Source organism: Patiria miniata, unplaced genomic scaffold, assembly GCF_015706575.1.
Source record: "Patiria miniata isolate m_02_andy unplaced genomic scaffold, ASM1570657v1 HiC_scaffold_21, whole genome shotgun sequence".
NCBI lineage: Eukaryota > Metazoa > Echinodermata > Asteroidea > Valvatida > Asterinidae > Patiria > Patiria miniata.
In genome coordinates, this window is record NW_024037060.1 from 7,258,623 (window position 1) to 7,276,846 (window position 18,224).

At 40.9% G+C, this 18,224-nt stretch overlaps 1 protein-coding gene across 1 annotated transcript; it reads left to right on the forward strand.

Moving 5' to 3' along the window:
- Window positions 1–309: 309 nt before the first annotated feature.
- On the forward strand, window positions 310–17,901 carry LOC119729654 (protein SSUH2 homolog). The gene is made up of 13 exons (XM_038202316.1): window positions 310–368; window positions 3,249–3,335; window positions 4,253–4,540; window positions 5,241–5,408; window positions 5,952–6,021; window positions 7,369–7,498; window positions 9,190–9,375; window positions 10,649–10,711; window positions 12,013–12,116; window positions 12,928–13,020; window positions 14,600–14,702; window positions 15,467–15,571; window positions 16,696–17,901. Exons 2-13 carry the CDS (start codon window positions 3,314–3,316, stop codon window positions 16,840–16,842), a joined length of 1,479 nt encoding a protein of 492 aa, XP_038058244.1. The 5' UTR covers window positions 310–368; window positions 3,249–3,313; the 3' UTR covers window positions 16,843–17,901.
- The last annotated feature ends 323 nt before the right edge of the window (window positions 17,902–18,224 follow it).

An 18,224-nucleotide genomic window follows, 5' to 3' on the forward strand; every position in this document is an offset into this window, starting at 1 on the left:
CTTTGGACTGGTCTTTCATTTTCAAGTATAAAAGTGTTTATGTCACAAACTGGTTCAAAAATAGGGGACGAAAGCGAACGGTACAAGTTAGTGTTTCTCACGGGATGCTTTGCCGACTATGATACAGACTAGATACAGATACAGAATTATCCTAACAGATTATGTACAACAGAAAGTTATTTGTGTGTGTTGTCAAGCACGTGTATTGACATACGTTGCTCGTGTGACTTGCGTGTAGTTGAGTTCGAATCGTAGATTATCCTAAACTACATAAAATATGCCAAAAACCCTTGCGCGAACTACACGTTAAAAAAGACAATGATTGACTGGTTCTTGGACGACACTGATTGTCATACACGGATTAGCAGGTGAGTTTTCTAGTCAGAATAATGACATTTTTCATGTTTTCACAAAAGCAGTGTGTTGTGTGTCAAGATCCAGAATATATTTCCGCGTGATTTACGATAAAAAGAAAAATACAAAACGTAAGTATAGTGTTTTAAACGGTAAATCAACCAACAAGCACATCTTATTTTCTCCGATCCAATGCCCAATGGCATGAATGGCGCATGAATGGCGCGGCGTAGCCCAACCGCGGACTCCGTTCCAACCCTAGGCGCGGCGCTTGCAGTGAATCGCCATCCCCCTTTTTTCAGACATCTCTTTTTCCTCTAAGGCAAGATTACCATATGCGAAGTTCACTAATTTTCCTCTGTATTGACTAACAAGCCCCCAGATAGCAATTTCATGTCATCAAAGTCAATTTGAGCAGTGAGAAAATACAAGCAAATCTTAGAAAACACTTAGAATTTTTTAGTCCACTCTCATAGGGTTTGTACACAGAGTGTTGAGTGAACTTCGTATATGGAAATCTTTCCGCGACGCACATCTAGCGTACAAGTAACGAATTCAGCGCATCCATTGCGTATGAGATGCATTTAGTTGCGTATGCAGTGCACAACAGTATTTTTCGGGCTGCGAATAGGTCAGTATGCAGTGCGCATGCTGAGCATATTCCGGACGCACCCGACTTATGCCGACCGCGCGCATGCTTGACACACTTCTGAGCGTATTCCCGCCGCATTTCCCCCGCTCGCCGCGCCGTTCAGCGTTCGTTGCATCTGCGCTGCAAGTACGCTATGTATACGTCCAATACAGGCGGCTCATAATGCTGACGGGGTGCGTCACGAACACATACTCGTAACGCACTCGACCGATGCGGGACCGATGCGCTGCGTATTTATAACTTATGACCTGCGTAACAGCATACGCAGCGTAGTTTAGTGCATGCCCAAAACTATTCTGCTTACTGGGCCATACCATGCGTACATCTGCGTACATAAAACCTACACAAAACGATAGAGATGCATATGAGGTGCGTATTGTGCGTACGACTGCATATGAAAAAAATGTCAATGCGCAACTCATAGTCATAAGGAATTAGGATACGCAGAAGTGTGACAGGGCCCTCAGTGAGTACCCTGTCACTGCCCTGTCACACTTCTGCGTATCCTAATTCCTTATGAGTTGCGCATTGACATTTCTTTCATACGCATGCAGTCGTACGCACAATATGCACCTCATATGCATCTCTATCGTTTCGTGTAGGTTTTATGTACGCAGATATACGCATGGTACGGCCCAGTATGCAGGATAGTTTTGGGCATGCACAAAACTACGCTGTGTACGTTGTGACGCAGGTCATAAGTTATAAATACGCAGCGCATCGGTCCCGCATCGGTCGAGTGCGTTACGAGTACGCTATGTGTTCGTGACGCACCCCGTCAGCATATGAGCCGCATGTATTGGACGTATACATAGCGTATTTGCAGTGCAGATGAAACGCACGCTGAACGGCGAGCGGCGGAAATGCGGTGGGAATACGCTCAGAAGTGCGTCCAGCATGCGGTCGGCATAAGTCGGGTGCGACCGGAATACGCTCGGCATGCGCACTGCATACTGACCTATTCGCAGCCCGAAAAATAATGTTGTGCACTGCGTACGCAACTCGTACGCATCTCATACGCAATTTATGCGCTGAATTCGTTGACTTGTACGCTAGATGTGCGTGGCACATAAGTCGAGGTGATCAAAACATTTCTACGTTAATTGAGCTTACGGCTGCGTATTGAAATTTTTTGATAAGGAACTCATAAGGAATTAGGATAGGCAAAGGTGTGACAGGGGCTTTAATAAAAGTTTAAAGAGAGTGAGTGTGCTTCTAAAGCGTAAATAATTAATTACAAATAAAGTCTAAATTTGAAAATAAAAACATTTATGGGGCTATAAATATAGATAGGCCTAGTGGAATTATTGCCGGCGGCAATCCCTATCAACAGAGGGCGCTGTACTCTCTAAGATAGGGCTGAATTATAAGTTATATTAAATTACCACCAACGGTTGTGTAGCACCTGTGGATGAGCAACGTATCTCACAAGCGGGAAGATCTGGGTTCGATCCCCGCTGGCGATTAACATTTTATTGCAGAGTATTACATTTTCTTTTTTCAGATTTGTGGCTCTGGAGGATTTTTTTTTAAAGGGAAATCATGATAAGGCCGGAAAAAAAAATAAGTCGGTCCAACAGCGCCCTCTATTTCCGCACCTCCTCAATTTTTTTTTACCAAAGAACACCAAGGAATGGGAAATTGCACCAAGGCAAACGATCGAAAGCACCAAGGCAAATTATGGAGGACACCAATGTACATGAGGACACCAAAAAAGCAAAATAGTACCCACCTTGTCTGTACAATCCAAGCTTGAAGGAAAGAAAAAAAAGAAGCCGCGTGGCCGCGTCAATTCCGGAACTTTGGTCTGACCGAATTTTTTTTTTTTGGCCTAAAGTCCGAAATTGTAAAATGGTCTGATTCCCATCTTGTGAATAATGAAGTTACAACGATAATGTTGGCATGGAGCACTTTAGACTAAAATTTGTAAAAAAAAAACCCAGTAACTGCGCATGTTCAGTGCATATCCGGCAAGCTAACGTTTACTAAAGGTTTGCCGTCTCCAGCTAAATGTCCACTGCCAAAATAAAAACATTTATGGGGCTATAATAATATAGGCCTAGTTCATGTGATTTAAAATTTGATGGAAATGTTAATTCATGGAGGCCATAGAAATTCCATGACTCACGAATGTTGCATGAGTCATGCTACATGTACATGTACTGGCTAGTGAAAGATTAACATATCTAGCGATGATCTAGCACAGCTAGATATACTACTAATCTATTTCTTTGGCATTCAGATCATCTTATAAGCGTGCATTCGGATCACCACACAACAAGCAGTCGGACAGAGTGAAAGAAAATAATGGCACAACAGGGTTACCCACGTAAGTATCTTTGTTAAAAAAAATGAAACTAAGGCCAAGTAAAAATATAAAACAGTTTCTTGCCCTGCCCGCTTCTTTTTACCCGCTAATTGCCTCCTTTTGCTTTTTAAAATTCATACGTGCATGCATTTGCAATATTATATTTAGTAATTTGTCAATTGTCTTTTATTTGTTTGCAACAGAATTGTAGCTAAGTAGAAAGGGTGACGGCTCCTTTGAACACAATTTTGCAGATCAGCAAAAGATTCGAGAAAATTGAGGAATCCATCCATCTTGGAAAATCCTCCATCTTGGGCAAACGTAATTTTTTTCAAGAAGCCCAGACGAGAAACTGTTTATTTATTTTTTTACTTTACTTTACTTTTTTTTTTATTTGAGCCCAAACGAAGCCGTGATCTTGTGATTTAATAAACCTTACTTGTCAGTATAGGTGATTGAAATTGATCCTTTGTTTCTTACAAATCATCACTGATATGAAGGGGAATGGGGGAACTGGCCCCCTTTCTCTCATGCGAGGCCTATGCATGCTCACCTTGTCTTCTCCCGACCACCCCCTCCTCTCTCCCCCCCCCCCCTCCTCTCTCCCCCCCCCCATCCTGAACTTCGAGGGAGGCCAAAAAGAACCCAATGCATTAGCTTTGCCCCCTCCTGGAAATGAGGTCCCCCTCCCCCAATCACCCCCTGCATATGGAATCCAAGTTAAACTGCTTTGAGTTTAAAAAAAAACAATTACATGTTGGTAGAAGCTACACTCTCTACACCAGTGTTCAGCACAGTTTGTGTCGAAAGAAGGTACCGACCACGATAGATGTACAATTACGATTGTCCCCAATTCAGTTGAGTTCACCCGCAATTTGTGCTTTCTCAGTATTTCTTTTCAAGGTTTCGGGTTTTTATGTGTTTTATTTATGGGACAGCTCCGGGTGCTCCACCACAGCAAGGCTATGGGGCACCTCCACAGGGTTATGGTGCACCTCCACCACAGCAAGGCTATGGTGCACCTCCACCACAGCAAGGCTATGGTGCACCTCCACCACAGCAAGGCTATGGTGCACCTCCACCACAGCAAGGCTATGGTGCACCTCCACCACAGCAAGGCTATGGTGCACCTCCACCACAGCAAGGCTATGGTGCACCTCCACCACAGCAAGGCTATGGGGCACCTGCACCACCAGGAACTGTTCAACAAGGGGCTCAGTCTGCAGGTATAATGTTTGGTTTTTAATGCCAAATAAAAAAAAGAATTATATGCTTAACCGTGTGCTATCAAGTAAAAGTGTTCTGCCTCAAAGAAAACTTCAAAAATTATATTCACCTGCTAAAATCAATAACATTGGGCAACATGGACACACAGAGTCGTTTGTCGGCAATTATTATTTTAAGATATAGCCCAAAATAGGTCAGTAGGGGTGGAAATTTCAAATTGACTTTTTTGTAAAATCCGTAGGCTACATATGTCCTCTTTCATGTCAACTATTATTTTTGAGAAAAACTCACGATAAAGTAGTTAAAATGTGACATTTTTGATAAGGAGTTAATATCCAATTACCTGAAATAAAGCATTTTATTGTTACTCAGTAAACACTTGAAGTTTGAATCGTTGATTTCTCTGTTTGATTTCTCTGTTTTCTTCTTTCTGATCTGCCTCTGCCCATAACTTCTGAACGGAAGGTCGTATTCACATGGGGTTTTCACCAAATATAAACTGAAAGATATTCTATTTTCTGTTCAAAAATGTAAAAAAAAAACACCAAAATTCGAGGGCCGACTCATTTAGCTTGATCGCATCACACTGATGTTCACTTTTCTCCCAAAGCATTGCACCACTTTCCTTTTGGATTTTTTTCTGGTGTTTTTTTTTTTCTCTTTTTTTTTTCACGGAAGTCATTTTCAATATTCTAACAGCCTGGACTCCCAATGCTGTCGCTGAGGGCGCCCCTCCTCACAAGTTTGACAATGCTGCCGATTCCGACCCGGAAGATAACGAGAACGCGACCGAGGGCGGCGACGAAAATCCCGATGTGAATTCGTTGGAACCTGTGCCGGGATATGAGACTGTGGCATTTATGGATGGTAAGATTCAAGACCTTGGACAAATTTCGTGGAGCACAGACATTTGCTCAGCCTAGAAAATAGTTGCTTTGCAAAAGCAGGTTACCAGCCAAAATGTCATGCAAAGTAAATTACTCGTGATTGGTACTCGGATGATTTGTGCTAAGCAAACAAATTTGCTAAGCGATAATATTCTGCTTAGCCCTGACCTTTGTATGAGCTAAACCACTCCCAACTCATTTGAATATTCATGGACAGCTTGTCAGAGGAGCTAACTACAAAAACAGTTTCTGGTGTTATATTTTGTGGGGTAGATTGTTTCATTTGGGTCATAAAAACCGAGTATTCCTAGTAAAAACATGTACATGCTCATCTGTGGTTGCAAACCTAAAGAAAGTAAAGAGAGAAGATAAAATAGACAAAATTTTGGAATTTCTGGAAATCCTCAGAATTTGGTGAATGAAAAGCAAGTCCAAAATCTTCCCAAACCTGGTAGATTTTTGAAAGGTCTCTGAGAGTTAGAGTAAAATAACAGTCAACAATTCTTTCATTTTTTTATCCTAGGCCCCCCAGTGCCTCCCCCTGCTTACGAACCTCCTTCGGAAAGTGATCGCCCTCAAGAAGTCTTTGACTCGTAAGTAAACCGCTGAGGAGCTTTACTAAATCACTGGAATTCCAATTTACGGTCCGTCCTTTTTAATTTTTAACTTAAAAATATAGTCCATCATTTGTAATTTGTGCATTTTGTTTGTTTGAAGCACCAAAAGTGCTCAAAATCTTAAGAAGGGTACTGAACAACTAACCTGATGAAGTTTCAGCTCAGCTTTAGCTGTATATTCAGAGAAAAACAGCATTCTAGGATCTAAATTTCAGATCAAAAGTTGCTGAATCATGTTTTGAATTGGGCCTGAATTCAGCGTCCAATTAAGACACGTTCTCACTAAGCCGATTGCAGCTATGCGATGTCGTGCACTGACCCAACGAATTATAGCAACCGCGCGTGCGTGTTTGTCATGCCAATGCTTGCGCGCGCTTCGCCGAACAACAAAACGCCGAACAACAAAACGAACTACTAATTTAAACTTCCTACGGTGTGTCTTAAGAAGCACCGCTGGAAAGGCCTTCTGTCGTTGATTACTTCAAAATAACAGCTTGCCAGAAAGAATAATTTCACAGGGAGTTTAGTCCCCTTACTATCTTTCAACCAAGTATGTTTTTCAACAATAATTACTTTTCGGATGGCTGCAAATGATGGACTAGAGCTTTACATCCAAACTTGACATAGATGTGACAGCTGGGGTGCATCCCATATCATCGCTTCAGTGCGTCAAGGTCATAACCCCATTCTGCAACAAAGTGGCATCTCGTGTGAATACCCTCTGTGCAACAAGGTCGTACTGCCCATTTAAGAGATAAGACCTTGTTGCATGGACACGACGATATGGGCATGACTTGATGTTAGTAGTACAGTGGAACGCCGCTATACCGAACACCGCTATACCGAACATTCGGCTATACCGAACATCATACTTGGCTCCCGGTTTTAATGCACAAAACGTACCGAACATTGTTGTTGAAAAAATTCAACAGATTAATAAAAAATCTACGGGTTGTACATTGTATTAAACACTATTTGGGCCACTTTAATTCCCAAACCTCAAACGACCTATAGTTACATCGTGTTTGAATGTTGAAGAGCGATAGATGGCTATTTAATTTCCCCAAGGAATAAAAGGGAAAACCACTTGTGAGAAATGCCAGTTCACTACCGGTCAAAAGAGGGTACCTGCGGTTCAAAATCGCCATACCGAACGATCGTTAATTACTTTCGAGCACTTTCTGTGGATCCAACGATGTTCGTTATAGTGGCGTTCCACTGTACCTCAGTATGTTAAAGAAAGCCCCACACGACTGTTTTACTTTTCTCATGTCCGTCCTTGATTTTTTTTTAACTTCAATTTCATATTTTTGCATGTTTTAGGAGAGATGGTATCGGAGAGGAGGCAGTAAGGGCGGCCATTTTGGCCTTCGTTGACAAACATTGCTGCTACGGTTCCAGACCGGCCAAGAACATGACCATCAGCAAGATCATTCCAAGTCAAGCGCTCCATGTAAGTGGGCATCTTTAGTATTATGAGTTTGATAGGAAAAGGCAGATATGAAAGGGGGGGGGAGGCGGGAAATTTTGCCCAAATCCCCAAACTTTTGTCTTTTTTTACAGTAATCAATATTTTTGTGTTCGTCAAGTTTGTTGGGCATAGGAGTTTTTTCCCCAAAATAATCAGCAAGATCATTCCAAGTCAAGCGCTTCATGTATATTGTGTAAGTAGGCATCTTTAGTATTATGAGTTTGATAGGAAAAGGTAGATATGAGAAGGGGGGGGGGGGGCAAGGTGGGGAAATTTTGTCCAAATCCCCAAACTTTCGCCATTTTTTTTTATACGGTAATCGATATTTTTGTATTTGTCAAGTTTGTTGGGCATATTCATGATTTGTTTTTTTCCAAAAAATAATTCTCAGTACTTCTGAAAAGTTATTAAACAATTGGAAATTTCTTTCCATCTCAACAAAAACGACTGAAATTGAACTTGAAAGTAGACTGAAAAAAAAGTGGTGTGCCTTTCTTTGTGAAGTACATGTTGGGAGCTCGTCAGAAAATTGGCCCTATAGGAGGAGAAAACTTGGAAATGTTCCTATACATGTAAATGTTCTGGCACTTTTGTAACCGGTACAAATTGTTGTCAAATGCATACACAAATATTCCCAAATGAAACATTTTACCTTTAAAAAACGTACCAAATGTACTCTCAAATTAGTGGTAGGAGTAATATCCAGATTTTTGAAAATTCGGTTTGAATTCTACTATTCGATTTGTATTTTGGAAACTGGATATTTGAAACCAACCTTAACAAAAAAAAAACACCCTTCTATTTTTTGTGACATGGGCTAAAGAAAACAACTGGGCCCAATTTCATGGCGCTGCTAAGTACACGATTTTCTGCTAACAGAGCCTCCGTCTATTTCACGGAAACCGTAATCATAAACACAGCAAAAGGCATGCTTACCTCAGAGGAAAAATTTGCTTAACTTAGTGACATAGCAATAGAAATCTCCATGCACGTGCGACCGTTAGCACACACACGCCGTGAAATAGTGCTTAAGGTTAGCACATTTTTCTGCTATGCTAAACGCAACTTTCCTGCTAACTGTTAAGCAGCGCAGTGAAATTGGGCCCTGGAAGTAAAGAAAACAACTAGAAGTTTACAATCCCCAATTTGCTGCATGGTCTCTGATTGTAACCACATTCACTAGCGGTCATCTTGATTCATGAATAGCCTGCCCATTCGTCTGATCAGAGAGTTCCCAACCATTTTTTTTCACCAATGCAGCCCTTGCGGGCATTGCATGTGGCATCTCTCTCAGCTTTTGTTGGCATGACCGTTAGGTGAATAGCTTACCTTGATATCGGGTAACTATTATTCGGTTTGAAAAAAAGTAGGATAGCCGGAGTCTCATATCTCCGATTTCTCCCACTACTACCACAAACCCCAACAGAAATCTAGACAAAATAATTTCATGTACAGTCGACTCTCGTTATAACAAGGTCGATGGGACTAGCCAAATTACCTCTTTATAACAGGAATGGTGTTATAAAAGGACAGCGAAACAAAGAAACACAAAGAGAACCTGAGATTTGGGACCTCAGAATCTGCTCTTTATAAGCAGAACCTCTTTATAAAGTGCTCTTTATAATGAGAGTCGACTGTAGTCTGACTTTTTCGCTTGAATCATCGTTCCTTAGTACCAGCTGGAGACCTTCAATGAAGCGAGGTCCACTAGTCGGAAGTTCAAGCCCTACGCTGGCGGCTACGTAGACGGGCCCGAGAACGGTGCGCCCCCGCCTGTGTGGTCCATGGCTTGCAAGCCGGACCAACAGTTCTTCACTCACAAGAAGAATCTAGAAGTCCCTCACACTTCGATTGTCAGGGTAAGTTTGCAAGATGATAACGTGATGATAAACCAACATCCATCCTCCACTATTCCTTGTGCAACAATAAAAATTCAATTCCTTTTTTATTTCAGTGCTGATTTTAACTTAAAAGGGCTGGATATCATGTAGTTTTAATGTTATTTTCATTCCTTAACCTTCCCAGATCCTCCAAAATATCCTCTTTGCGAAATGGAGGATTTTGCAGGATTGAGGCAAAAATTTGTGGCTGATTTTGGAGGATGCATTGTGTCACGGTCTTGTGTTGTTTATGCTCAGCTGTGCACAAATTTAGGCCTAGATTTTACTTGAAATCCTACCCACTGCTCTGCTCCAGGATGCCACTGGCTCTGCTTCCACATACTGACAGTGATTGCTGGAGGATTTTGCAGGATTGAGGCAGTGGTCACCCCTCCAAGGACCACATTCAAGAAAAAAACAGAAGATTTTGCAGGATTGAGGCTGCATTCTAGCAAAAAAATGCCTAGGGAGTTAGGGTAAACCCTAACCCCCTAGGCCCTTGTTGCTTACAACCATCCTCAATCCTCCAAAATCCTCCAAAATTTTGCAACTCCACCTAAATTTTTCAAAATTGTCAGACAGTCCTGCCTCAAAATGCATTCATCCTCAATCCTCCAAAATCCTCCTCATCCCAAAATTTTGCACTCGTGTTTAAATGAAGGATAACCCAACGCCAAATCCTTCAAAATCATCAGACAGTCCTGCCTCAAAATGCATTCATCCTCAATCCTCCAAAATCCTCATGTGCTTCAATCACTATTCATCCTCAATCCTCCAAAATCCTCATTTGATTCAATCACCATTCATCCTCAATCCTCCAGAATCCTCATTTGATTCAATCACCATTCATCCTCAATCCTCCAAAATCCTCATGTGCTTCAATCACCATTCATCCTCAATCCTCCAGAATCCTCATTTGATTCAATCACCATTCATCTTCAATCCTCTAGAATCCTCCAAAACCGCTAGGAGGATTTTGGAGGAGTGAGGTGGGTTAGGGTTATTAATAGCTGAGACAACCTTCTACAAAAATTGTACAATTTTTACATTTAATTTTTTTTTTATTTCAAGCAAGCTGTAATTACCCATATGGGATTCAAAGAATACTTGACTTGATGTGATTTTCCAAAATTTCAGGTTAACACCAAAATTCTGAGGGAGTAAGGGATAGCCATGACGATTGTGGATACATCGAAGAAAACAAGATGAGCCTATATTTGCAAATATTTCATGGTTTTTACATTTTTGACAGCAATGCCATCGGTGTCAAGGATGTGGTTTTGTGATGTGCGGACGCTGTCATGGACGGGGACGGGTAAGTTAACAAAATTCTCAAGAAGTCTTGACGCACACTTAAAATTGTTCCATATAGTCCAACTTGAAGCCTGTGAATTCTGCGTTAAGAAAAAAAAAGAACCTAGCAAAGAGATGTCCTTGATTTTTAGCTTACTTGTCCGCTGGATAGGCTTTTAGGTGTTTTTTAATGCCTATATAGATTGCAAAGCAAGATAGAGAAGAAATAAGCAAGATGGAGGAAATAGTACAAATTGAATTCCATAAAGGGAAGATACAAAATTTGCAAACATTTAAAAAAAGGAAGTGATCAACTTATAATGAAATGTCTTACTGGATTGGTAAGGAATGACAGTCAAAAGCATCCTGTAAAATCATGGCTCCTGGTGTGCTGACATTTTCAAGAAACTTGTATTTTTCCAATGATGGTCGGCTGACCAGTGTTGAATAAAACTGGCTTTTTTTTCAAAAAGAGCTCCTAATGGTTCATATTTCATTATTCCCCATTTTCTTTGCAATGGATTACCCACCTGTGATGAAGGGGTACAAGCCTGCTAGACTGATTCTTTGACCTTACAATTCCCCAAAGTCTATAAATTGTTCTGTTTCATCCTAAGTGGGGTCAGGGAACCAGACTACATTAAAATGGTTGCTTCTCTTGGATTTTCCAGCATCTTCGAACCCAAAACATGAAGCAAGTCATTTTAACAATATTTGCTTTAACATACTGAATCCTGCACATCCATTTATTTCCGAAAATTGCAGCAAAAGCAAACGCTGTACACTCCCTTTAAAGCTATAGTCCATCATTTGCAGCCATCGAAAAGTAACTGGCGTAATTATTGTTGAAAAACATACTTGGTTGAAAGGTAGTAAGGGGACTAAACTCCCTGTGAAATTATTCTTTCTGGCAAGCTGTCATATAATCAACGAAAGAAGGCCTTTGCAACGGTGCGTCTAAAGACGCACAATAAGAAATTTAAATTAGTAGTTCGTTTTGTTATTCGACGAAGCACGCGCAAGCATTGGCACAACGCACGCGTGCGCGCAGTTGCTATAATTCGTCGGATCAGAGCGCAACATCACGTATAGCTGCAATTCAAAACAATTCAAAAAATGATTCAGCAACTTTGGATTTGAAATTGAGATCCTAGAATGCTGTTTTTCTCGGAATATACAGCTGAAGCTGAGCTGAAACTTCATCAGGTTAGTTGTTTGGTATCTTTCATTAGATTTTGAACACTTTTTTTGCTTCAAATGAACAAAATGCACAAATTACAAATGATGGACTATATCTTTAATAATTCCTCATGATTTGTTTAGGTTCGTTGCAGCTCATGTCATGGAAGTGGCCGTAGGACTGTCCACCGTGACGGTAAATCCCATCGTGTGAGTTGCAGCTGGTGCCACGGTTCGGGACGACGCAGGTAAACAAAACAAAAACAAACAAGTAAACAAACAACAAAACCTCAAAATTCCAGATCAAATATGTCACACCTGTCATTGCAGTAAACGTCAACATTTTGCTGACAATAAGCAATCACTGATGCTACAAAAACATGAAAGAAATTTTCCAATCTCAAAATTGAAACAGGAATTCCATTTTGAAATCTGGAAGTTATATTCTATCCTTCGGTTGTTAGCTGCAGAAAGCAGCTCAAGAAATTATCATGTCTCTACGTTGGTTAGTAACAAACTTCAGCAAATGCCTATTTTTGGCAATCAATCACTTGTCCCTTAGGCCCTCGCAACAACACGTGCTTCATCAGGTCTCCACTGACCAGCAGAAAAATTTATTGCAGTCGTGGAGAATTGGGTCGCGAGGTCACTCATTTCGCATTGGGGCTAGCACTGTGCTGCACGCATATTGGGTGTTCCACATGCTATAAAACACTGCATGCACAAACCGACGTTCAACAAAATAATGGGAATCCTTTTCAATTGACAGTCACGACCACGTGAGTAGTTGTGCAAGAACAGACGTTTACATCATGTACATATACATGACTTAAAGGCTACAGCAGGCCAAGAGTTGGGCCGCAGCTTTTGATATATCGAGCTTGTTTTAAGGGAGTGAGAAATTGCAACAAAGTGATCTCCGTGGCAGACTTGAAGCATAGTGCAAAACTGCAATATCTACAGCAAAAATGTAAAAAATATTCTTAATTGTTGACCTTTTTTCAGTGTCTAAAACATGTCACAGTTTAGTTTAATTTATATCTGTTTGCTCTTTCCCAGATGTGGCCGTTGCGGGGGTGACGGTCGAGTCACATGCCCGACTTGTCAAGGGCACAGACAGCTTCGTCACTTCATTCTGCTGACTGTCTCCTAGTAAGTTCCAAGCTTAGGGGAGAGGGAAGTTTAGCTTATGATTCGATCAGGCAAGCTAAATGGAACTGGGGCCGAATAATGCTGCTAATGATCGCGTAAAGTTGTGCTGATAGAGCCTGTGTGTATTTCACAGAGACTGTTAGCCACTGGCCAAAAAAATGAGAATCGAATTTGCAGTAAGAGTAGGACACAGTAGTAGAAACATCTCCATGTTGATTTGAACAACAGCATGTCTGCGCCATAATATGCCCAAGGTTTGCACACTTTTTCGCTTAAAGTGGCCACGCAATGTGGTTTGTAAAATGCAATCCTTGAAAATGCACATTCGTGTATCCTTTACCTTATTTACAATTTTCGTTTTGCCATCTTCATGGGTAGTATTGTGCTTTTTTGGGTTTCTGCATCTGCATTAATACTGCTCAGCACTCCTTGTTGCGTTGCAGTTGGAGTAAACCGAGATTTCCATATTCATGAGCAAAAAGTGTGATGTCATTTCAGGCAGAAACCTCAATGTAATGGGTATTTCAGCACCAAAAGTTGCCAGAATTTTGGATATTTCGCTGTCGTAATTTCTTTTTTTCTGTGGTGATACGTTGTTGTGTCAGTACATGGCAGTAAGCCGGTGCGCAAACTATTCTCACAAACGTTTTGAATAAGAAAATTTTGGGTTAGTGATTTGAACAGAAAACCCCTCAACGGAGCACTGTCTTCCTGAAATGACGTCACAGCAACAGCGCCCTCAATTGTCCGGAAAAGCATGGACATTTTTTAATGTTTAAAAAAAGTGCACTATTCAATACAATTAACCAAATAGGGATATCAAATAGTTTTTGTAAAATTAAGAAGATTAAAAGTTGTTCAAAATGTGTTCCTAAGAAAGATTCACTTCATGAACCCTTTAAGATAAATATCTCAAGACCTTGATGTGCCAACCCTTGCATGTGTATATTTTGTATTTCCTTCCTTCTAACCTTTTTGCCTTTTGAACTTGGTATGCAAAAAGCATTCTGTTCTTTTTAGGGTTACTGAAATTAATGAAAAATGGTGTGCCTAGCAGTGTAGGGCTGTGCATTGGAACCAGGTAGCCGAGTACCTGACCGTTAATGTCAGGAACCCGTTCTAGATTCCAGATTATGGAATCGGGTACCCGCAACCAACTTAACATCTTACAAAGTAACTTCTCTGACAATAAAAAAGCAAGGTTTTGAATGTCATTTGTGGAGGATTCTTAAAATGAAAACCAGGCTACATGGGGAAACAAAGCATATTTCACATTTTATGACGCTCGTGAAAGTTGAAATTTACACCGTAAAGCTCGATGTACATGCTGTATTGGCGCACCGATGTGGCAGTATTATCGTGCGGACCTTTATGAAAAAAACTAAACAGCAACTTCCGAGATTTGAATTTCAGGTTGGGTTTCTTTCACGGGTACCCAGATACCCGTGTTTCTTTCAATCGGATAACCGGTTCATGTACTACCCGTAAATGCACACCCCTATGGCAGTGCTATGAAAAGTTAGCAGTGCCATGCAATCAGGCCCTTGTTTATTACATTGAATTTAATTCTCCTCTGCAGCACCAACAATTTGGAGGACTACATCTTGGAACGCTCGGACATGCCTGACGAGCTGATTAGGAGCGTCAGCGGGCAGACCATCTTCCAGCAGACGTTGCCTTTTGTAAGTGTCGAGCTTCATCTGAATTACTTGACTACGGCTTACCATTACCCTTGCATCTATGGAAGTGACTGAATCGTTGTCCCATAGACATGTGCATTACTAACAGCCACAGCTAATTCAGAAGCAAGCATGCTAGGGGTAGGGGAGTTTGGGCCTCCCCCCCCCCTCCAAAAATACTGTCTAGCTCTCCCTCCTACATTTTCTAAGTTATTTTTTTCATGATTAACTGGCAAATGTCCAAAACTTGGGTCTTAGGCATGCAACTGTTCCTCGGATCAGCTGATTTTCTACTATTTTACTCCCCATGTTTTACATTAAGCCTAACCGAACTCAACCCACCAAAGTTCAACAGCAGATTTTGTTTAAATATGTTGGGAAAGGTGCAGTTCCCCTAAACTGATGGTCTTTTACACTGGGGTTGGCATACCTTCAGAAACCAAGTCCAACAGTGTGTGTGTACAATTTCCCATGTGGGTGTTGGAATTTGCCAGAATGGGTATGGCTCCTAGTAAATTAGGCTGGTGATGAGGTTTTTAAGAAGAAAAACAACTTTACAAAGCCTTGGAAAGATTTGAATTTCCTCTTTTGTTTTGGGGATTTCCCAGTTGCAGGCCTGGGGTCTTCAGTCAGTGATAGTCTAATTTAGAGAATCAATTGAGAGAATGAATGTAATCAAGATAAAAAAAAACTCGCAAAAATGCTCGTTGGGATCTTTGTGTCATTTTATTGCCTGTTGTGAAATGATTGTGATTGTGTGCGGACAGGTGTGGCCTATATCCCAATACCCCGTCCAAGAAGTCAACCAGAATTCCATTCGTCTGGTTGATAAACATCGCACCGCCTGGCCAAATGCTATGACTCTGCAACAGGTAAGGGAATTGTGATATTAGTACTTCTTGTACTTATACTTGAGACTTAATGACTTGGGATTAGCACAGCTGTCGTTAAAGGCACGTAGTAGCATTTGCAATTACCTGGAAACGTACCGACCACTTTAACGGGAAAATCCTTGCTCAAAGTGAAGATATAGGACTGGTACCAAATACCCTGGGAAATTATTCCTCCTGAAATGGTATCGTTCAGAGGAGAAACGCTCAAAAGAGGAGAAACACTCGATGAAGTTGGTTTAAAGGGAATATACATCATTTGCTTTTGCTGTAATTTTCAGAAATGGATGGAATTGGGGGGTTGGAAATATATAGCAAATATAGTTACACTGACTTTTTTGAGGTTTTGGGTTCGAAAATGCTATAAAAACCAAGAAAAACAATCATTTTCCTGTAGTCTGGTTCCCTGACTCCATATAAGAAGAAACAGAGCGGTTTACATACATTGGGGAATTGTAAGGTCAGGGAACCAGTCTAGCTGGCTTGTACCCGTTCATAGGTGTGTAATCGATTGCAAACAAGTGCGATGGTCAATTGGGGCCAGTATTTGAAAGAAAAAGCCAGTTTTTTCCAACGCTGGTCGGCCGACCAGCATTGGAAATTGATACAAAAATACCACTTTTCTTGAAAATGACAGTATACCAGGTGCCATGATTTTACAGCATGCTTTACACTGTCATTCACTAACAGTCCAGCAAGGTATTTCCAAATGATTTGGTAGTTTTATTTTTTGATGTTTGCAAATGTTGTATTTTCCCTTTAAAAGTGTGCCTGTGGACACACTTTTTTTACGTGTATTAGCAATGGAATCCTGTCATGAGGCCAACAAATTGTGCATATGTTTTGCCTGTTTTCTCTAAATGTAGAGTAGCCACTGGGTTAAACTTTGCACAGGTCGGTTCTTACGCATCCTACTTTAAGATGTTGAGCAATTTTGTTGCTTCAAAGAAAGAAAAATGTACAGAAAGCAAACGATCATACTTACCTTCAATACAGATGTCGTTGACAGTAACATTTGAAATCCAGTGTCCTGGAGGGTCACTTTATGCACAGTGCCTTCTGGAAACATTTTGAAATTATCCGTCTCTATCTTTTTTTGCTTTAAGCGTCAGACACTTCGCTCCGTACCCGTGACCGAAGCCCACTACGACTGGAAGGACATCAGTACCCGTTTCTGGGTCTACGGCTTTGAGCATGAGGTCCACGCCCCGGACTACCCCCACCAGTGCTGCTGGGGATGTAACGTCTTGTAAGGTCAACTCCAGGGGTCAGCTGAGGTCAAACTGCAGGGTCAGCTGGGGTCAAGCTGAGGGGTCAGCTAGAGACAAAATGAGGGGTCAACTGGGGTCAAAGTCAGGGATCAGCTGGGGTCAAACTGAATGGTTAGCTGGGGTCAAAGTGAGGGGTCAGCTAAGGTCAAGCTCAGGGGTCAGCTGGAATCAAAGTGAGGGATCAGCTAGGGTCAAACTGAAGGGTCAGCTGGGGTCAAGCTCAGGGGTCAGCTAAGGTCAAGCTGAGGGGTCAGTTAAGATCAAGCTGAGGGGTCAACTTGGCCTAAACTGAGGTCAAGTGACCTGAGTGTTCAAAAGTGCATCATTCTCGACAAATTAAATCAGAAAGCTGCACAGCTACTTTTTTATTTGAATTGTTTAACTTTTTATGATCAAATGTGGGTTCAAGTTTTCAAATTGCTGGCAGTCCGAAATGTCTGCCTTTGATTCATGAACCTTTTACAATGTCTGTATGACATGTACTTGTACAGTACAACTGGATCTGTAAATTGTATGTGTTCGTAAATGTTCATGATTGGTGTGAATTGTGCTTGGTTTTAACATAATTAAAAGAACTGTAATGCTAACAATGATATGTAGAGGTACTTGAGTATATCCAACTCAAAATATGTAATCTGCAAAGTGCCTAGTCTCCAAGCAGTTTTAGAAATCAGTTAGCCCCAGTGTGAAGTATGTATTAAAAATATATAAATTCAGTACATTAAGTATTTTAACATAAATTCAGTACATTGAGTATTTTAAGCAGTTTCTCAGGCCAAATTGACGGAGGTGTTAAGCACAGTATTATGCTTAATATATAGAAGGTATTTGTCTAGCAAAATGTGAAGGTTCCCTGCGTGTTTTTTGCTCAGTACATCAATTTGCCAAGCAGTGTTGTCTGTCAAGCTCCTTGAGATTCGGATCTGATCTTCAGAGTGTTTGCTAGAAAAAGGACAATCTTTTGACGTCTTAGTTATATTTTTTTTTAAATTAATATTATTCTTGTGTATATATTGTATTGTATCTATCTATCTACTATTGGCTGAGCAATTTATGCATGCGTTTTTTTGGTATGCAACAATTCACTAAAACTTGGTACACTTTTATTTTCGAACTGAAGAAGATTACAAACATGAGTATCTGAGCCAACCAGATGTCGACAGATGCATAGAACTAAAAAATAAACCCTAATTCTTTAATTTACTAAGCAACACTGAAACTGTTTTTTTAGTGGGACGGATAGGGGAAATATTTGGGGAAATTGTGCCTTTGATGATGCAAGCATGGCATTTGGCACACAGTCAGAGTATGTCTAAAGAAAGATATTTGGCTATAGGGCCATCGCAGATTTGTCCTTTGAAAAA

Coding starts and splice junctions, on each gene's coding strand:
- LOC119729654 (XM_038202316.1), top strand. CDS start 3,314: ATGGCACAACAGGGTTACCCAC. Junction 14,703..15,466: donor TCCAGCAGACGTTGCCTTTT/GTAAGTGTCGAG, acceptor GTGTGCGGACAG/GTGTGGCCTATATCCCAATA. Junction 15,572..16,695: donor ATGCTATGACTCTGCAACAG/GTAAGGGAATTG, acceptor TTTTGCTTTAAG/CGTCAGACACTTCGCTCCGT.